At 44.3% G+C, this 22,118-nt stretch overlaps 1 protein-coding gene across 2 annotated transcripts in view; it reads right to left on the bottom strand.

The window, feature by feature from the left end:
• Positions 1-10,730: 10,730 nt before the first annotated feature.
• The window catches only part of CAMK1D (calcium/calmodulin dependent protein kinase ID), a 209,200-nt gene continuing 197,812 nt past the window's right edge, over positions 10,731-22,118 (bottom strand). Inside the window, exons 10-11 of one of the 2 annotated variants that reach the window (XM_015627361.2) lie at positions 21,747-21,885; positions 10,731-18,377 (exon numbers count right to left, since the gene is read on the bottom strand). In XM_015627361.2, coding sequence (XP_015482847.1) covers positions 18,256-18,377; positions 21,747-21,885 — 261 coding nt within the window. In that variant the 3' untranslated portion in view covers positions 10,731-18,255. The remainder of the gene's footprint in view (positions 18,378-21,746; positions 21,886-22,118) is intronic. The other variant, XM_015627362.2, reaches the window with a different exon arrangement.

Here is a 22,118-nt window from a genome sequence, read left to right as displayed (position 1 = left end):
GAAGAGAAGAGAAGAGAAGAGAAGAGAAGAGAAGAGAAGAGAAGAGAAGAGAAGAGAAGAGAAGAGAAGAGAAGAGATTGCTCTCTTCGGGATTGTCCTCTTTTAACCATCAACACATCTCTCTTGTACTACTTCTGTCACAACTTTTGCAGGACTTGTGTGCCTCACCAGAGTATAAGTGGATAATTCAGTTGGTGATCTGCACCCAAAAACACCTTGAATTTTTAGACTTTACAACTGAATTTTCTGGGTTTTTTGAAAGTGGATGTTTATAGAACAAAGTGCATCAAATAAACTATTCTCACAAATTCCAGTATCATCCTGATTAAAAAACCCTACCTGAATAGCTGGGGAAAAAGCACAAGGTGAGGGAGGATTTATGGGGAGCAGACACAGTTAGCAGCTCTCTTTGCTCCTTAACACCAAAACCATTGAGAAAAAAAATAAATTACTTCCTTATGTTTGAATAATAATTTAGGGAAATATACATGCTATTCTGCTTGGGTTTTGGCAGAAGGAGGTTTTGGAACTAAAGAGCACATCAGTGTTTCAGAGTTGTATCAGTAAAGCCCATTTCTAATACACAAAACCTCTTGCCAAGCTAGGTAATCTCCCATTAATGAGGCAAAGGAGCCCAAATTAATTTCTGAAAGTAGGAGAAAAAACATAGAGGCAAAACTGTAGAAAGAAGATAAAACTGAAAACATATATGTAATTCTTTCTTATAACAAATCCAAGTAATTGCAAGGAAATTTCATTTTCCTCCCTATTTAACCCCAATTATTTTCATTTAATCACAGAAATGTACCTATTTCCCTCCAAACCAGCCTGCTTTGCGTGTGAAACATCATTTCCAGCATGTGCTTGGGTTCAGGCATGTTTCTAATCCCCTGAAACAAACACAGCAAGCAGGACAGCACATCCCAGCACATGTGGCACTGCTGGGAGGGCTCACTGGCTGTGCAGGAAAGCAGGCCAAGCCATCCCATCAGGAATGTCTGGGAAGGCAGGCACAACAGGGATTTGGTGGGGCAGGAGCAATGCTGTCTTTGTGAGGAGTAATCTTTTTTGGGGATCAAAATTTGGTGCATATAATATCAAGCTGGGTGAGAGCTGAGAGTGTTGATTTGCTTGAGGGGGCTGAGACCAATTGCATGAGATTAAATAAGGTGAAATCCTGCACTTCAATCACAGCAACCCCAAGCAACACCACAGGCTGGGGGAAGAGTGGCTGGAAAGCTTTCCAGTGGAAAAGGACTTGGAGGTGCTGGTCAACAGTGACTGAATATGAGTAAGAGAGTGTCCAGGTGGGCAAAAAGGCCAAGGGCACCTGACTTGTACCAGCAATAGCATGGCCAGCAGGATAAGGGCAGTTATTTTGTCCCTGTGCTGGCCACTGGTGGGGCCACACCCTGAGCCCTGGGTTCAGTTTCGGGCCTCTCAATTGCAGAAAGACCTTGAGGTACTGGAGTGTGTCCAGAGAAAGGAATGGAACTTGGGAAGAGTCTGGAGCACAAATTTAATGAGGAGAAGCTGAGGGAACTGAGGGGCTCAGCCTGGAGAAAAGGTAGTTCAGGGAACAGCTTATGGTTCTTTACAACATCCACAAAGGAGGCTATACAAAACTCTTCTTGCAGGTAACAAATGAGACTACAGGAGGAAACAGCCTCAAGTTGTGCCAGGGGTGGTTTGGCTTGGATATAAGGACAAATTTCTTCACCACAATGACAAGAAAGCTGCCCAGGGAGAGCAGAGTCACCATGTCACACAGAGTGGTAGAGTCACTGTCACTGAGGGTATTTCTAAGACGTGTAGATGTGGTACTTGGCGACAGTTTAGTGGTGAACAAGGCAGTGTTGGTTTAAATGTTGAACTAAACATTCTTAAGGGTCTTTTCCAACCTAAATGATTCAATGATTTTATTACTTGGTTTTCCATTATCTGGGTTTGGTGGCATCACACCACTCCTGAGGTGCCTGATGGTATCTCCTGATGAGAGTGTTCCAGCAATCGCTGGCTGCTTTAGTTAATTAGTTAATGCTGATTGCATACAATGACATCTGTCTCTCTGGTTATCTGCCTATGGATAGTCATTTTTCTTTTTACTGCAATTTTCCACAAACACACAGCTGAGAACAAGTTTTAGGTGGTAAATAATTGTTTTGCAATGTTAAAATATAAGCAGTGAAGTGACATTTTCATTGGCAAACTCCCACTTTGGAGTCATAACAAAATTTGACAGAAGTCCCTTCTATGTATCCCTTGCCCCAAGAAAAAATCAGCGGGAAGTCTTTGAAATGTTTTGGGTTAGCAATGCACACATGCTCAGCAAAAACTTGGTAGTGCTGCACAGCTAAAACCACAGCAAATGCACTAAATGAACCTTCATGAACCTGTCCTTCCCTGGACAGTCCAGCTGCCATAGGTGGCAGCACAGACAGCCTTGCCAGGACTGATAAAAGCAGATTTTTATTGCATCTTAATCTCCTGGATGCCTCTGCAGTGCCCAAGGGTTTGTGTATGTGCTAGGGGTGGTGCTGTAGGGATGAGGATGCTCCAAAAAGCTCAGAAAGAACATGAGGAGTAGTTACAGGAGAGACACTGGAGCTGGGAACACTCAAAGGGCCAGAAATGCTCTTAGAGAAGAGGCCACCAGTACCTGGATTGGAGACATGGAAAAGGTCCTGGAAAAGGAACAGCCATTTGCTATGCACTGTCCATAAAGAGTCTGTGTAAAGGAGCCCAGCGATCCCCACTGGAAGAAGAGACAGCCTCTGTCACTCGTGTTTTGTATCAGCAGATGGCCAGGAGCTGCACAACTCAGCTTTAGCTCCAGATAAAGGACCAGGCTGGAGAGAAGTGGATAAGTGATTCCTTCTGTGGTGGGAGCAGTCCAGGCAAGTTGTTGACCTAGAGACATCACTTTTGGGTGGCAACCTGGCAGAATGGTGAAGAATAGAAGTAAGCTCAAGCCATTGCTGCCAACATCCAGAGCACACAAAGTGGCCTGTCTCCTTTTCTTCATTTCTACTTGATCTTAGAGACTCATGAGATCTTTTCTGCAAGAAAGGCAGTCAAAAGGAAACCGAAAGCCACGTGGTTTTGGAGGGTCACCAGCTGCCAATGTGCAGCCTATATATCACAGTCTGGGAACAAAAGCAACAAAGAACTTCATCCTTCTGCGGAGTATACTGCATCTTTAAAATGCTCTAAGCAAGACTTTGCATGATCCCTCTTCACTCAAAGTCAAGCAAAGGCATCAAGATGCATGTAAATCACTCAAACCATACAGCAGTTCAGTGGCAGGTCTGTATAAGAGAATTCAGGGGTCCTTGACTTTTGGCATCTACTCCACTTTCTAGAACTGTCACCTTCTTGAGTGGGGCCAGGAGGGGAGGTTCCCACACATCAGAGATGTAGAGCCTTGCAGAGTGTGAATCAGAGCAATCTGCATTAGGTGCCAAAACTTGGATTGTTTATTTAGACAGGAAAGCAAAAGGGAGGGGACAAATGTCTTCATGGCTGGAGCAAAGCCCAGAGAGATCTCTTCTGTTTTCCAGTGTCAAGAGCTCTTTTGATGGCCTTTGACTATTCAAAGTTTTTATACTGTCCTTATACAGAACATGAGTCCTTCCCCAGGACTGCCATGATCTGGCACTTCTTACACACCCAGACTGCCTAGAAGGCAAACTGGGAAATCCTCCCTGACAGGAACCATATAGCCATGCATGGAGGATGAGGAGCACTTGGGCAGGTAAACCAGCACTCCAGATGGAGGTTCAGAACAGCTGACCAGAGGGGCAAAACCACTTCTTTTAATTTCCATAGCCCAATTTCTTCATCCCTTTCTCACCCAGAAGGTGAGAGTGAGACTGATGGGGAGATGCTCCCATGGGGTCACTTGGGAAGTGGTCAGAGGGATCCTTGTGTTGACCTGTGCCAGGATCCACCAGGGAAGGGCTGGACCAACCAAGAAGGAGGAGGAAAGTGCAGACCAGCAGGCTGTTCCAGATGATATTTCTGTTCCACTTGCCCTGTCCAGGGAAAAGCAGAGATCCTCCAAGGTCAAAGGCATTTATTTATCTGCCATGACAATAGACCCCAGGCAGATCACAGGGAGGACGAGCTGCCTGATCTCTGCTCACCATCCAAGGACAAACACATGGCCACATCAGAAGGGGTGTTTGCTTGAACCCTTCCCATGCATTTCCATGGGAACAGGGCCACTGTTTTGTTTTCCTCTCTTTAATATTTCTCTTATGATTATTTCTGAAATACTCTGCTTGCTGGAGATTTGGCCTAAAGAGATAAGGAAGAGAAAATGTCACAGACTGTTGTCAATGAATTATTTTTCCCATTTCTTGGTGCCAGAAAAAGCAGTTCTTTCTTGTAGGAAAGCAGATCATGGGTTATGCTGTCTTCCAATTATTTGTTTCAGAGATGTTAGAAATTGCAATATGCACCTACAATTACAGTGTGTTAGTTGGAAGCTGGCAGCAGTGAAAACCATTTTTTTAGTGAAAAGAAAATAAACCTGATAACTCTTTTCTTGTCCATACATAGGTGATTCAGGCTCATTTTAGGATTACAGTGTATTCTTTTTTACACATACAAAACATTTTGCTCCCCATGAACCCAAGATGAAGAGCTAACTCCCGCCTTAGGAAATGTAACTTAAAATTGTGTCTGGAAGCAGCACTGCTCTCCAGGAGAGCAGGGCAGTTGTGACTTTACAACATTTTCAGTAGTGATATTGACACTGTTCAGGTTGAAAGTTTCTGTGCTGTTGCTGGTCTCTGCTGCAGTGCATGGAAAAAGTATTTTCCAAGCTGTAAACTATTTGCAACTGAAAAATATTTTCTTTTTCTCTCAATATCTTTGCTGATACCTAGTCTATTACTTCTGTGGAAAATCCATAGCAATTCAGGCAGGTTACAATGAATGGCTGAAAATTCTTCAGCTGCAGACAGTCAGCCAAATCTCCGTTTAACCACTGGTCACTGGTGGATCCCCAGCATTGTACCATGGCTGGGTAGTACAGTGCAATGTGATGGTTCCAGGGCTGCCAATTGCTAACAGCCTCCACCAGAAATCACCATCTGTGGTCAAATCCTGATGTCACCTGGGAAGTCATTCTGCAGCCACATATTTGATACCTCACCCTATAGAGACAAAACCCACCATCAATCTGAAATTGCTCCAAGACAGGGTGCATGAGAATGTATCAAAAAATAAGGAAGAAATTATTTATTGTGAGCTTAGTGACACATGGGCACAGGTTGCCCAGAGAAACTGTGGATGCTCCATCCTTGGAAGTGTTAAGGGCCAGGTTGGATGGGACTTTGAGCAACCTGGTCTAGTGGAAGGTGTCCCTGCTCAGAGCAGGGGAACTGGAAGTGCAGTCCAAGCTGTGGGTAGCCTGGGGACAGGTATTGGGATTCCAGATCCAGCCCTGATCAATGGAGAGTGGTTAGTGCTGCACTTGGAGTGCCCGTGACATGTACTTCATTCTGTGCACTCACTCGGGGGCTAAACAGGCTGGAGAAAGCAAAATGTAATCACAGTGTTTAATTAAAAGATAATGGAAGCTTTCCAGCCACATCATTACAGCCCATGCAGAGACAAAAATCCCTGTTCTCCTAGAGGGATAAAGTAAAATGCATTGTCACGCTGGGGATCAAGCTGATCTGAACTTCATATTCGTCATCTGCTGTATTCTTAATTCTCATTGCTTTTAATTGACTGCAGATTTTCTTTGGATTTGCAAATTCAGTTTTGAAACAGATTCTTTGTATTTATGGAATAGGCTTCAGGGTATATGAGCAGGGCTGGTGGGGGGCTTTGCACTGCTGGTAAGCAATGATATTTTCTCTGCAGCAGGAGCCAGGGTCAAGTGAGACACAAAGTAGAGTGTTCACTGATGAGCAAGGAGCGGGAGGAAGCAGCATATTTCCATTCATAAACCAGGGGGAAATTAAGAAGTTCCAGGCAGCTTTGGCAACACAGAGCTCGTTATCCCAGTGGGTAGAAAATGCATTGCAGATGCAGCAGCCTTGCTGGAAAACGAGAGGGGAAGAGGTGGAAAGGAACAGTGAGGGCAACAGACAGCTGCCAGTGGTGATGGAGGGCAGCCACGCCCATGCTTCTCATAAATGCCACAGCACAAAATAGTGAGAAAATCTTCCTTCTCACGGGTAGTGCTGAGTCCTCTGCCTAAAATGTTCATCTGGGCACCAAACTGATAGCAAAGAGAATGGGGCATGAGTCAAGCTTTTGGGGACATGATGAAAGACCTCAAAATCCAGAGAAATTTGGTCTCTGAGAGTGGGAGTGATCTCAACATGTACTCTAGCCACTGGGCTGAAGTTTAGTTTTGGGATATAAGTAGGTCTCTAGATCTTCTCCTAAATGACTTGCTGGCAAAGTTAGAGGAAACCTGAGAAATGGGAACTGGAACCAGATTTTAGCTTCACATTTTACTGTTTTCTTCCACTTGTTCTTCTGTGGGGATGTTTGCTGAGGTGTTAAGTTTTCTCCTTCTGAAAACATATATTTGGTGGAAGAGCCAAGGACACTGCAGATTTATTTTCTGAGTTTTGCTCAGACTCCATAATACAAGTGGCAGTTTAGTAGGATAAGCTCATTAGTTTTTTCACTTTTATGGATTTCATTAAGAAGCATGAACAGGCAAGAATTCCTCTAAGCAATCATATTACCAGCCTAATTTGCTAGACTTTAATTAAAGCAATTAAAGATAGAATGATGCAATGACCCAGCTCAGGACCCAATTAAGACTGAATCGATAAATCAGTAGGTTTAAATCACCACCATAAGGCCACAGATAATCAAAAGAAGTTATGAGGCTGAAGCTGAACAGAATTACTGTATTACATCACCATGGGAGAATTTAAGGAATTAAATACTTTGTAGTTGAGGTGCTCAGCTCATCTTACTGCAACCAACTTAGTGGCAATGGGCACAACCTGGTACAGGTCCATCAGCTGCTGGGGACCATGGCCTGGGTGCACAGCACAACAGTCCTGCCAGGACATCCATAGCTGTAGCCACCCTTGGACTTGGTGACTTCCAGGAACAGGTGTCAGGACCCTGTCCATCTGTTCAGACACATTTGGTGCTTTATCACCTCATCAGTCTGTCACCACCTTCTCTGCACAGATAAGTGAAACCTCCCAAGGTGTCCTGGTAAGAAACCCAGCTCTTTCCTGAAAGTCTCTGACTTTCTTCCAGAGGAATTATTGGACTGTCGGTTCTTTCCATACATTTAATGGGAACCATCAGTAAACTCAAGCACACGGTGCCCTCTGCATGCTTCAAATACTTAGAGAGGGAAGAAGTTCCTCAATTCAAGCCTCCAAGGTGATTGTCAGTGGACTCAGAAGTAAACTTGATGTTTGGTGGCAGCAAAGATGCACATTGTCTTCAGAATTCAGCCCTAGTCTGATCACAGATGATTTTCCTCTTTAGATATTGTGACCAAAAGGTAATTGAAATACATAGTAAAATCCTATAATTTGAGTAGTGACAAGGCACAGCAGAATAGTACCAAACCTTCCATTAATGCCATGTTTTCCTCTGCTTTGGTCTGATAGAGACACTGTAATAAGATAATGCTGTATAATATAATATAGATAATATAATATTGCATTCTATTGCATTGTATTACCATATAATATAACTCCAAGTGTGTGTCCATCATGTGCCTGTGTTCTATTTGTTGAGAACAGGAGTTCATCTGTCAGCTCCCACTGAAGGTCAATATGGGCTCACCATGACTATAATTTTGTTTTTTCTTTGTAGTGGAACAGGGATCTGATCTAATTAGGTGCTACACAGAGCTGCATTGGGTCAAAGACTGGGAGGGAAGGTTACATTTCAGATGCTACTTTGAACAAAATGCAAACTTGAAGATGTGATATGTGATTCTTAATACGGCTGGTACCTGCCCAGCTGGCCTGCAACAAAAAGAAGCTTTAGTTTGAGATTTATTATGCATTTCTGGTCACTGTTAGACTGCAAGCTGAGGCACAGATGTGAACACAGCTCTTGCTTCTGCCCTAAAGAAAGAAAATGAAAAACATACAAGAGTCTATACGGCGCCAAGGAAAGCACAAAGTTCATGAGTTTGATGGGAACAACAAATTGCCTCTCAGCTCTATTATTATTAATTTCCCTAAACAAAACACTTTCATGAAGAAGGTAAATGAATCATTAATTGACTGTAACTTTATCAGCATATTGAAATTATAAAAAGAAAAATCCTAAAGATTAAAAAAGAAAAGAAACTCGTGAATTCAGGATAAGCAAACAAAGTTTGGAAGTCAGGAATTTATCCCAATATAATCCAGAAAGGCCAAACACTGAACAATCTGGAAATACTCAGTTGAATACTTGTAGTGATAATCCAGATGGTCCCTCTTCCCCATCCCCACAGATAGAAAGAATGTTTATCACCACAGTAATTCAGCATGGTTGAGAAGGCCCACCAAACAGGGACTCAGATGTGCTAGGCAGGGCACACACCAACAGTGATATAGGTGGATTTTCTCCCTGAAGGATGTCCAGAGCTGGAAGGAAGCAAAATAAGGTGGGAAGAGCGTGTGTTCTTATCCATATCACAGCTTAGAGTGTCCTGGGATTGCTTCTGGGCAAGGCAGGCCCACGTTGTCTCCCCATGGAAAGCTGCCCAAAGGGATCCTCACAAGACCAATATGATTTTGTGGATTCACAGAACTGGGAATGTTTGGCCTGAAGGAAGAGATTCCATGTGGGCATGATCAAAGAGGGTAGGACTGTTTACACTGCACAAGCACTGATTTTAAAGCTTTGTGCAGAATGTATCCTTCTAAGCATCACCTGCTCCTGAACCACAGGGCTCTATCCCTACTCAGGTTGGATGGTCCTCAAAGTTGTGCACCTGCACTTTCTCTGCTTCAACAGGCATCACTCATTCAAAACTCCTCTTGGGTGCAAAAGAAGAGCTGTCAGAGCCCACTGGAGCCTTGGTTCTGAGAAGGGGTCATTCTAGAGAGCATGAAATGGTGTTGGTCTAGCACAAAGAAAGACTGACGTATGGCATACACCAGTCCTCAGTGCATACCAACACTCTGAAAGCCTTCAAAGGACAGTCCCCTTCCCTCCAGTGCAAACATAGTTGTGGATTTTGGCAAGGCTGCAAATAAAATATTTTCTACAGTTGCATCTTGGTCTTGTCCCTCTGGCTTCTCTGTACTGATGTTTTATCTCCCTTGTTGCAAACAGCCAAGAATATGTGGCTGAGCACATAGCAGCAAAGAAAATGTACAAAGATTAAGTGAATATTGACATGACATCATCAGGATGTCATGCATGAGGATTTCAATGGTCCTGGCGTGATCTTCTGCCCAGTCTCACTGGGAACTTGGAAGAGCCTGGTGCACTCTGAGTGACTACTGAACCTACACAGGAACCCATGACTTTAAAACCAAAACATGAGAAAGTTTTCCTGGCTGAGATTTTAATTCCATGGTAAAATGTGGGATAGACCTTAATCTACCGTAGGTGCCAAATTTGAGCTAAATCCAGATAACTTACACACAGGTGGGACTGAGGTCCTTAGTATGCAAAGAACGTCAGAGTTCAGGCTTATGTCACCTGGGAAGACTGCACAGTCTTTTTACAGGATCTGCTGCTCCTCCTCACATTGCAAATCATGTGTTTGTGCCTCAGTGTCACACACCACCTCCAAAAAACTTCCAGACAGCATTTTTGTACATGGATGTACCTTTCCAAAGATGTATCTTGCCATGGATGTCCTTTTTCCAGAGCACAAATCAGAGGTTATCTCACCTGTCCTGGTACAACCCACCATCAGAACCTAATTCTGAGAACACTGTTTCTCACCACAGCTTTCAAATACTTACCATGTTGGTTCTGGGGGTTGTTTATTTGATCACAAAATAAAAGCTTTATAAGTAATTCGCCTTTCTCTTTATATTGCTGTGAGTTGGCCATCATCACTGCTGTTTGTTTCAGCTCTGTTACTGAACCAGGTGTCTAAAACCATCTAGCTTTGACCTCAAGCACAGGCCCACCTCCCTGCTGAGCATGTTTGTTTTGCCACCTATTTTAATGGGGTAGAATTTCTTGGGTGCCAGTGAGTGAAAACCAGAAAATAAGAAACAACAGTAGAGAAAAATAGGGGGAAAAATTTAAAAGCAAATCATAACACACATCAGGAACATCATCTGGAAGAAAATGAAGCCAATGATGGAGCACACTCAAGCCTTTGGAGAACACAGCTGACTGCAAAGGGACTCAGAAATTCTCACTGATGAAAATCCTCTCTCTGCTGATGATTCCCACCACAGAGTGTGTAAGTCACCAGGACCAATTCAAAGGTAAGCAGTCTCCAACAAGTACATGTCCTTTCCTGAGCCCTGCACAGATATTCTCAGTGCCCAGGAGATAGCCATGTCTCCATATGTTGACATTCAACACCATTTGCATTGACAGCTTTGGGAAAAATCCAAAGGACAAATCATCCTTTTTATTAATTTCCCTATGGAGTAAACTGGGTAGAAAGAAAATATTATTATTCTCCTTTGAGACATAAAGGAACATCATTGCATAAACCACAACAGGGCAGTGGAACAGCCGCAGAAATTATTCACTCCCTCTCTTGCATGTGGGTGGAGACTCATGCACTCAAAATCACCAGACTTCACATCAGGCTGATTTAATTGGATTTATTGGAGGAAAACAATTAGTCATCCCTTTAAATTGTCATTATGATAGAAATCTCGATATGTATACATGATTGTCAAGGCAAAGAACCACTTGCGATGTAGCCCCATTAACAATTTGCAGAACTGCAAACTCATTACGCAGATAAAACTTTTGCGATGCCTTAATACATGCATGGAGTAAATACACATTCTTCCTTCTTTTTGGACATGGATGCTGTTATGAACTTGTTATCAATCACAAGACCTGCAATATTAGGCACACTGACATTCCTTGATTAAGATTTAAGCCTTTGTAGAAAACATGCTTGCATTTTCATTAGAAGTCAACTGAGGGATGTTTTACAGTTGGGGATGTTTGGGGAGTCACTGTTCTGGGCAGACTAGGGTTTTGGTTTTTTTCCCCCACTGTTTTTCTGACTCAAATAAAATATCTATCTAAAAAAAGGCCCAAATAGTCCAAAATATTGTTTCTCAGCTAGAGGTCAATGTACAGCAGGTCACTGATGTTGTGTTGACCAAAACATGAGTCGCACCAACTGAGCTGCAACCTTCCACACTCTTCACTTTGGGGGTCATGCTTGATCTAGTAAGACTCAGCATTTGTGATGCCATGCTGGGCTCAGGGGACGCAAGATGAGAGATGGAAAAGCTCGGAGCTGTTCTGAGCAACCCCCTAGGATCTCCCACCCACCAGGAACCACAGCACAAACCAAACTTCTTGTGGAACCTTGCACCATGTGCTGCCTCAGCAATCTGAACTCAGGCTGGTTTATGTCTGTAACTGATGATTTGTTGTGCTGCCATACAGTGATTCACCAATGGCACAGCCCTGGCCGAGCACCAGCCTTAAAGGAAGGCTCATGACTTCATGGCGTTTTTGGCCACCATGGAGAGTAATTTCCAAGGGCTATGCCACCAGGATGGTGCTTGCACCCCAGGCCTGGCCTCGCCAGGAGCACAGAGCAATTTCCCAGTCCTTTCACACAACTCTGTTTTGAGTGTTGTGAACTCGAGCATCTTCCACACAGCAGCCACTCAGGAGCTGGGACCAAAGCCTTGCTGATACCCACAAGAGGTTTGGGCTGGAGCTAATACAAGTACCATGGAGCCATCCTGTACCCTGCCTTGGAAAGACCAGCACAGATGAAAATGGGTCAATGACTAAGGGAAGAGAAGGCAAGGACATGATTTCCATGTGGAAGATGGAGAAGTACCACACCAAACTCTTCTGTGGATAAATGCTATTACTTGGAGGTTCAGGGATTAAATGGTAGTAGTTAGCTGGTGATGCTTTGGAAAGGATGGGAAAATTCAGCTCAGCCTTCTGCCCTATTTTGTGCAGGCAAAGAATCACAGCATCTTGGTCCCCAAAATGCAGTTCATTCTGCAACAGGTGAGAAAGAATTATTTTGTAGGAAGAGAAAAATACTAAGATTTTGAGTCAACCAATCTGAATTTTCACTAGGAAAAACAAACCAAAAGGAAAAAAGAAAAAACAAAGAGACAATTTGGACAAAAAAAACAATGTGTTTCTTGGTAGCTCTGAGCATTAGTGACCCAGGAAAGGAATTTTGATGCAGATCAGATTTGTAAGCATTGTATTAAAAAAGGGATTCTCACCTCCCCAGCTCCCTGCTTCTACACCTGTGCGACTGCTGCCTAATTTTTAGCTGCTCTGGATGGTGACTCTTTCTATACATGCTGCAGGGCACTCAACAGAAGGACAAAATACATTACCAGGCTTTGCAGTATCTTGTTTACAAAACATCAGCTTTTGCATTTACTTAAACTTAACAATGGATTTCAAGTTACAGATACATTGAGTCATTTAAAAGCAATACATAGAAGTAGTTCCCTCAGAGAGAAGGTTGGGTTGAATGTGCATAAAGAAATGCTTGGGAAATACAGAAACAGTGAACAGCAGTTTAGTACATGCAGTGCAGTATCATGCATTTATTGGACAGTTGATGCCATCATTAGTTCAGCAGTGTTTTTTCACAATTGTGAGTGCACATGCCCTGATTCCACTCTGGAGCATGGAAAGACTGTAAGAGCCATTTGACTGACCTTAGCATTTATGAAGAGGAAGGGAAAAAAAAAAGCTACCTGGACAGATAAGTGGCACTATTTGTGGTGGGGAAGGGGATCTTGAAAACCAGAGTCCAGGCTAAAGAGCCTCCTGCACTACAAACACTATTTACACAGCTTTGACCCAACTGTGCAAAGTTACACCAAAAATCCTGGACCAACTCCTGATCACCCACCAGAGGGATCTGCGATCCCTGGGACCACAACAAACCACAAACACACACGTGTGTCACAGAGACCAGAGCACCTCACACACAGGGTGGGAAGGCAGGACCTGGCTTCAGGGATGTGAGGGAAAACAAAGGGGACTGAGTGAAACTTGCTGCTGGGCATGAAATATGGGATGACTGGTTAACCAGGGGAAACAAGAGTTCATGCAGTGTTTGTGAGCGGGTTGCTGTTCCCTCGCTCAGCCGTTGCTGACAGTGATTTGCCAACTAATCCTCCCCTCTTGGTCTTGATGCTGTTTTCCTTGGATACTGTAGTCTCCGTGTGTGTTTCTGCTTTTTGCTTGAATGAGTGTTCAAGTTTCTGGTGAAAATAAGCACAATATGGAAGGCAAAACTCCCTTCCCATTAATAATTTCTGGGATGCATTCAGGCCCAAATTCAGAGAGGTAAATATGCACGGGAGCTAGAACAGGAATAACTGCATCAAATGAGAATTTCCATATGCCGAATGGAAGCTACTTCTGTACCTTGGGGCTCAGCCTAGAAACTTATTTTGCCAGTAGATTAATCCCCTGATTCTTTGGAAAGAGCAAAAGGAACAGGCTACAGCCTGCACGATCTTACTGGCAAAGTCAATCTGGTGTTTTTATCTGGTGCTCATTCAGTGCTGCTCAGGACTGGAGCTGTTATCACAGGAGGAAGTAATAGAGCAGGTTTCCCTAGAGCTGATCTTGTTAATGCCAAGTTCACATCAAAGGGCAATATCCTCTCTGCTTGCCAATAGCTGAAAGCTATCTGGCTTTCTCTGGTGGATTGCTTCCCTAAAAATAGGAAGGGGACAACCTTGGGGCCAGCTGCAACTGCATTTCATGGCACCCTGGAGGCCCATGTTCTGGTATGCAGAGGGTTTGGGAAGAAAAGCCTGAGATCAGGGGTTATGCTGGCCCTGGGACAGAAAAAAACCTTAGGACAGGACCTGAATTTCATCAGAACCAGGCAGGGACCCAAAATAATTGGCAATAAATAAAAATACCGTCAATAGTCATGGAGGTATGCAGGACACACGCACAGCAGAAACCCATATCCAGTGCCTACTGTAGAACTATATGGAGATGTCTGCCAGTGGGATCACACCCCTCTTTGTGGTTTGATTCACATGAGGAATGAACCAAATTTCTTGGTTTTATTTCAGCACCACAACCATAACAGACACACAAAGCATAGGTAAAATCTTTTTTTTTCTTTTTTTTTTTTGTACCCACTACTCTAATGGCACCTGTACAGCAGCAACCAGGACAGAAGAGACAGCAGCAGCAGAGTGACACAGTCTCAAGAAAGCAACACTGCCAGGTTTTCCCCCACGCTCCTACTTCCCCACTAGCCATGTTGCAGGGTCAAATATCCATTTCATGCTGCAGAAGGGGTGATCCAGCAGAAAGTTAGGATGCACTGAGAATGAAGTCACATGCAAAATCATCAGCAGAAGCCCTTGCCACTGCAATACTGACTTTCAGCTTGCAGAGTTCATGGGCAGCCTGTCCTCACAACTTCTTCTGCAGGCTAAGGGGCCAGCTGGAGCTTTTCTGGATTTTGTTTTGTTTTGTTTTGTTTTGTTTTCCCAGCAAGAGCACTGCTGTTGGCATCAGAGATGACCTCTGTGACTCTGGAGGTAAAAATCAACAATCAAAGCTGCAAGCAAAGAAAAAGAAGGGGAAGGAGCTGAGGAAAACAATTTACAAAGGAAAAACACATTGGTACCAGTAAGGTAAAGCAGGAAAGGGTAACAAACAGAGTCCAGGCTGAAGTCCTCATGCAAGCAGCAAATCACAGATTGTTTAGTGGGACAGTTCATTGGAAAAGAGCCCAGAGTGATTTTTCTACCTAGTCCTTCATGGCAAGGCCAGCTGGGGATTTGTTTTGAAGCTACTACTGTGGGGCTATGTGGCCATTCCCCTCATGTCCACATTATTTACATCACCTTTGCATTCTCCTGTGAGAGTGGCTGAGCAGAAGCAGGCTGGGGCAGAGGAAGGACATGCAAAAGCACTGGAGCATCCCTGGCAAGCAAGACCAGAGTGTTTGCCCTAACAGGCTGTGCTGCCAAGGGGCAAATGTCTCCAGCCCCCTCCCACAGATCTGGCCTGGCTGATACCAAGTCACCCCTGTTAACAGATTTACACAGATTTAAACTGAGACGTTTTAACCAAGTGATGCTTCAGGAGACATCTTTAAGCATTTGGTGAACCTAGGTCAGGTCTCCATCTGTGTTTCACTGATACCAAAGAAGAGCTCCCCACCACCAAAACTGCAGCAGAAAGAAACAATTTTGCTCTTAAGTGCTTCTGTTTCTTATCTTACGATCCCAGCAGTTGATAGCAAGCCAAAGAGAATGATAAATTACACAACCAAGGCAGAATATTACTTGCAGAAACAAAACCAAATCACACTAATTCCAAAAATGGAAGGAAAAATACCCTCCCAACAAAAAACCACAGAAAGCACCCAGCAAGGAGGGGCAGCCAGCGCATGGGAACCCTCCATCTGCAGGACAGCACGTCTGCCTTTGCTCCTGTCACTGCTCTTTGTTTCAGAGATGGAAATCCATTTGCTTTTCTTTTTTCTACAAGATTCATTTGGATGCTGTATTTTGATCAGTGGCCACAGCAACTGCTGAGGTCACGTTCAAACCAAACCTCAGGTTTCAGAAGAGGAGGCACAGAGGGAACCCTTGAGCCCTAAACTTTAAAATTGCTCTACAGAGACAAAATTATTCCCTATTTTATTTTTTTTCCCCCTAAATTATTCCAGAGACAATTATTCCCTAACTAAATCCTGCTTTTGGTTGCATGTGTGTAAATATGGGGAACTCCACTGATGCCAGACTGGGAGTCTATTTACAACCTGCAACTGCAGCAGAATAGACCCAACTGTGCTTATGGAATCACTGGGGTTCGAAATACCTTGAATTTTTTTGGGGTTGGAGTCCCTCAAAACTAAAACCTCCTTACTCAGGCTGGCCAAATAAAGTGGCCTTAGACTGAGTTTAAAATGTGTTCTATTCATGTTTTAATGCTTTTGCAGCAAGACATAAAGAGCTCAGATGCAGATGCTGATAAAAAGTGTATGATGGCAATGGCCAGGGTGCAGGGACAGGAACGTGATTTGCAGCAAGGAGATCCCCTGCCCTTCAGTCTGCCCAAATCTTGGTCAGAAGTCTTCACCGTGGAAATTATATGGAGTTTTGATATAAGCCCCCAACAGTTCAGTATCTGCTATCTTTCCTAAAATGAGAAGTTGATGTCTTTTCTGTGTGAACATCCATGGCAGCTGCAGCACCCGGGGCTCCCTCAGATGTGCCACAGCCCTCTGAAAACAGGGAGCAACTTAACACAGAGGAAACTAGGGATCTGGTGCAACAGCTCTGAGTGCCACTGGAGTGGCTATTTCAAACAGAGGCAGGGCTCACTGCAACCTGCTTTTCCAGGTTTCTTTTTTCCTTTTTTTTTAGAAAGATGGATGAAATCCCGGCTCTGCTGTGTGAAGCCAACCAGCTAAAGCTGGAGCAGGATATAGAAATCTCGATGAAAAATACCTATCTTATGGCTTTTCCCAGCACAGGCACTATTGCCTGATACATTCAGCTCTGTCTGTGACTGGATTTCACAATTTCTTGTGCAGAACAAGTGAGGCAAGTGTGGCAACAGAGCACCTTGCAGGGAATTGTGCCTCTGGCAGGGATGGACCTGTCTGGGATGGGAGGGCTCAGAGTGCCCAGTGAAGGGCATCTTCCTCTGCCACCTGCCTCCCCTCTCACCTCCTCAAAGCAAAATCAGATGGGAATTTCATTGAGGTAACCTGGAGGGAGCCTTTTAGCAAATTGGGAAAATTTGCTCTCTTCTCTGTTTCAAGCTGCTTTAATGCCCAGCAGCACAACAGTTGTGGTGGCTATGCCTGAACAATGCACCAGCACAAAGAGCCTGGAAAGTGCATGCACTTAGTAATTAAAAAATGGGTAAAAATTTGGCTTCCTTTGGTATATGAGTCTCTGGGGAGGAAGGAGAGCCAGTGCCACCCCTGCCACCAGCTGTGCCTGTGCCTTCCAGCAGGGTCCTGCTTTCCCAGCTCAGCACTCCTTGTCAGCCCTCAGCCTGATCATGATGGAGCTACACTACACCACATCCTGCAATTTGCACCCAAGAACCTTTGGGTGCAAACCAGTGCTTTACAGAGGGCTTCAAGCACCACTCCTCTCCCCACTTTTGGCTACTCTGGGAGGTGCTGAGCATCTCATGAAGCCCTTGGGCTGGATGCACCCCATGCCAGAGGCCACACTACAGGGAGGCTGGTGAATTAAATGTCTTGCTTGAGGGCAGCACAGCAAATCAGTGGCAGAAGATGATGATTCCCACCCCCGTATCTTCCTTTTCTTTCCCTCTGCTCGCAACACACAGCAAGTCAAAGGAGATGGGAGCTGCAGGATGAGACTGTGCTATCATTTCCCTTGCACAGCTCTGGTCAGCTCCTGCCTCCATGTCCCTGCCTCTCCTCTGAAACAGGGGTGCTGATCCCCAGCACAACAGGAATGAGGCCAAGGATGAGCTAACTCCCAGCTGGTGGCAATTTAATTCTCCCCATGGCTTTCAAGGAGGAGGATGGGGGGGAAAGCAGCAGTTTCTTAATCTGAGCAGTAACAGCTCGGCTAAAGCCAGACAGACTTGCAGTCCAATTTGAGGAGCAAGAAATGGCATGCCATTGAAATCCTCCCGGGTTGCAAAGTTAATGCCAATTCCTACCTACAGAAATAGCCTATCCCCCAGCAAACTGGAAGAGGGACATTATTTGAAGTAATTTTTAAAAGAAAAAAAAAATGCTCAGAAAAGTATTTCTATTTAAATAATCCAGTTGAGATGTTTGTAGTTAATGGAAAAAAATACAACATATACTGTTACCTACACTGAGAAGAGAGTAAATCACTGGGGGAAAGAATGAGTGTTCATTAGTTAGAACATTGCTAGACTCACATACATATATATATTTATATATATAGATATATATATATATGTATATATATGTACAGCACCAGAGACTGTTAGATTCCGTTCCTCCTGGAGTCATTGCAGTTTGTGATAAATGAAACATTTCAGAATTGCAGTATAAAATATGGCCATAAAAAAATCTTCTTTCTTCTAGTCCTTGGCCGAGCAGGGTGGGACGGCTCGAGGCCGCCTGCCCGCTCCTCGCCGCCCCGGCGCTCACTTGCTCCCTGTGTGCACTGTGGTCACTGTGGTGGGTCTGGGTCTCCGGTCCCCTCCTACCGCAGAAACGCCTGAAGAAGCAGATGAAACAAAACTACAGAGAGTGGATGGAGACATACCTAAAAGGAAAGCCAGAAACACAGTTAGAAATGTTATTTTTGGAGCCGTGAACTTGGGCAAAGCTGAGTTTGTCTTGTAGCACGCTATGGAGCGGAGAGGATTGCAGCTGGAGAAGGGGCTGCTGCTCTTCCTGTAGTGGTGGGTTGGCTGGGTACCTCCACAGGGCATCTTCTGCCCATGGTCATTCACCTACTGCCACCAGCAGCAGTGCACACACATCTCACAGGGACTCGAGGTCCAGTTTCAGTATGGGTTCGGCCACACCAATGCCACAGTTCCAGGGCTGAAGACAAAGAGTTGTGAGATTCAAAAATCCCTCCAGCATTGTACTTGCTCAGAATAATTTTCTCTTGGGCATGTTAAAGATGGTTAAATGTCTCACCATGGCCATCTAGCTAAACCAACAGACTGCACCTGGGCTAAACACGGTTCCTCAGGCATCTTGGGAAAGCTGCTGATAAAGAGGTACAGTGGGTCAAATTCATTGCTGATTTCCAGTAAATCTAGAGGGAATGTAAATTTGTGTGACTTGGACATCACTCTAGTGATAGCTCACATTGCTGCAGGCTCCGCTGGGATGTCTCCAGGACTTCCAGTGAGGAGGTTGATGTGAGGTTGAGTATCTCTTGAGTACCAGTATTCTGGTGCATCAGAAGCTGTTAGGTGGGGACCCAGCATGGTCACCTTGCTCTGATAAGATGCAGGCTCAGAGTGATTAGAAATACAGTTCATTTTTCCAGGCTGGTGAATAAAGGATGGATAAAGCCTATATTAATATATTCTCAAACTGAAGTTTGACATGGCCTTTTGACTCTCCAGAATCTTTTTGATACTTGTTAAGACTTTTGACTACTTTTCCATGTTTCAAGGAGGTATTTCAATCCCAAGGATGACTATGCTGTATGTATACTTGGCCACATTCCATTTCCCATTGACATTTGACAACTTGACATCACACTGCAATTTATCTAGTATCTTAAAAATACAGAGCTCTAGGACCTAAATAATCTAGGCAGTCCAATCATGACTGAATTGAATAAACTAGCCATGGACTGAGAATCAGGCCAATACACTTGAGGAATCCTGACTGATTCCCTTAGGAATCCCTTCCTGTTTCCTGACAGGTAGCATAACCCAGGCTAATGCCTGATCTCTGTTCTGCCCTGCTACAGAGGTTTCAGATGCAGCCTGACATAACCTACTCTCAGGCCGTACTTAATTGTCTTCAGTGGTGTGAAATTTCTGCATTTGAAACAATTTGGAGAGTTCATAAAGTGATTATTAATAGCATCAGGCAGCATTCTGTTGTGTAATGGTGGTACAGCTGGATCATGTAACTTGCTGCATTGGATCTTTCTCATGCAAGGAATCTGTTCCCAGAGAAAACTGCTGAGAAATAAAGAGGTAGGACAGAGATCTCAGAGATTTCCTTTTTCCTACTGGGAGATATTGGGTGAAATGGATATGATATGTCAGCTCCCTCTTAACTCCTTGTATTTGCTGCTGGCTCTCCTCATTGGTTCTCTGGGGCTCCAGCATCTCCTAACTCTTTAAATTATTTCTTTGAGGAAGGAAAGCTCTTCTGCATTGTCTGCCAAGCTAGACTTAACCTGGGATGCTTGGGAATCTTCCAGTAGTTTTCTGCCTCATATTTCTGGCATGTAAAAACTCATCCTATTTTAACACATCTAGTTTAATCCTTCATGTCCTGGTTGACTGCACCACAGTAAAATATGGTTGGATTCTGCACAGGAACCTGCTGGTTCTGTAGTGGTTGAACAGATTTCTTTCTCTTCTCACCCTTCCTGTTCACACATGTCTTAACACTTTTCAGACTACTAATTGCCTTTAATTAACACCATTTGAGATTAATCAAATGGATGGACGGAGATTAATCACCCACCAGTTTAACTGCATGAATCACCACTAGTTTAGCAGCAAAGCATTCATCAGATGCTCTAGACCTGACTGGGGTCCAGCACTGCCATAGCGCAACAGGCACCAAAATCAAGAGATGTTTCTCCCATGCAAGGGGTTTTCTACATTGCTGCATGGCCAGTGCATGGTTGGAAGTGTTCTGAGGTTGGTCTTCAGCACTGCTTTGCAGGTACCAGGTGTGTGCCACGAGCACTGTGATGTATTTTTAGCAGCAGCTGTAGGATTTGGCACTGGGCATCACAAACTGGACACCAGGTATGAATCCCCACCAGGCCCAGTATGAAGGGGGAAGGGGCTCTCCCCTGGCTCAGCCATAGCACAGGCTGAAAAAATATCTCACAGAGTACCCAGAAGGCAGAACCCACCCCACAGTTTGTGGGGGAAACTGTGCCCATGGCAGCAAGAGGAAACAGCTTCCACACAGAGCCATGGGGACTGTGGCTGGTGGCATGTCCTTGTCAAGGAGCAGGGGGAGGCAAGCAGGGGTGGCAGAAGCAGAGAGCAGCATTATCCAAAATCCATCCTAAAAGGTGCTTTCAGCTCCAGAATAATGCGAGGTAGTCTAGAAATCACTACTTCATGTCCACAGCAAAGCATTCCTTTATAGTGCTGCACTCTAAAAGTAACCCCCTCAACTGTAAAGTCCACATCCCTCCACTGCATGATATAAAATATCTTCAGATGGACAGGAGAGAATAAAAGAAATGCTCAGAAGCCAGAGAATAAATAGGCTTCATTGCAAAGGATGCATGTCTGTCTTCCAAATAATCCCTTTGCTGCCATGTTTCCTTCCCTGGCATTGAGAAAAAATATATCCCAAACATCTGAGTCCAGTGTGCAGCTTGCAAATATCAATTATAGCACAAAACAAACATGGCAGAGGATCAAGTCCCATGATGGTGTAGAGACTCTGAATCCTGCTCAGAGAAAACCTCTTTGTGCAGGAGCTTAACTTGGTCCATGAAGAGAGAAGCTGGGTCTGACTGGCAGGATCAGTCTTCTCCATGGAAATGGAAAGGCAATTTTTACAGAAAAATTCCCTATCATAATACTGTAAACTCAAACATAAATAGTTTGAGTGAACTTTTTCAAATTTCAACCAAATGCAAAACTTTGTTACTGTGGAGGTCTGGGTCTTTTTCCCAAGCAAAAGCCCTTTTTCTCCACAAGAAACTGTGGTTTTCTCTCAAAAAATCACCAAGCTAAAACATCTTTTTTTTTTTTAGCACATAGGCTTTTCCAATTGAAACACTATTTTCCCGGCCAGCCAAAAATGACTTCCAGTTTCAAATCCTAATTTTAAATGCCTGCTTGCACAAAGCCAGACCTATGCAGCGAGGACTGCAGCCTGGGGCCCAAGGGAAGACGCGGATCCCGTGGATTTGCTCGGCTGCCGTGGTGGGAGCTTTCCTGGGATGTTGGCTACTCACAATCTTTCCGTGTGGCTGCGTCGGGGAGTGGCGTGGCGAGGCTGAGGGTGCTGGACACGCTGGCGCTGGCACTGTCCAGGCTGCTGCCGAGGTGTAGCCGCCTCATGTGCCGCACGACTGCCGTGGCGTTGAACGCTTGCTGGAGAAAAACAGACAGAAAGAAATCAAGCATAAAAAAAAAATAAATTGGAGCTGGAAGGGTTACTTGTGTTCCTTTCCTGGCTGCTAAGAGTGTCAGAAGGGAATAAGCCTCTTATCTTTGAAATTTTTCCCAAGTTCTAAACTAGAAAGTGCATTATCAAACCTTTGCTCTCCTAATGCTCAGTTGGGATGCAGCAGCCTACAAGAAAGTCATATTTGACAAATCCATCC

The sequence above is a fragment of the Parus major genome, chromosome 1A (assembly GCF_001522545.3).
Source record: "Parus major isolate Abel chromosome 1A, Parus_major1.1, whole genome shotgun sequence".
Taxonomy (NCBI): Eukaryota; Metazoa; Chordata; class Aves; order Passeriformes; family Paridae; genus Parus; species Parus major.
The sequence above is the reverse complement of the archived record's forward strand: the minus strand, read 5'-3'. Positions and strand labels throughout refer to the sequence as shown.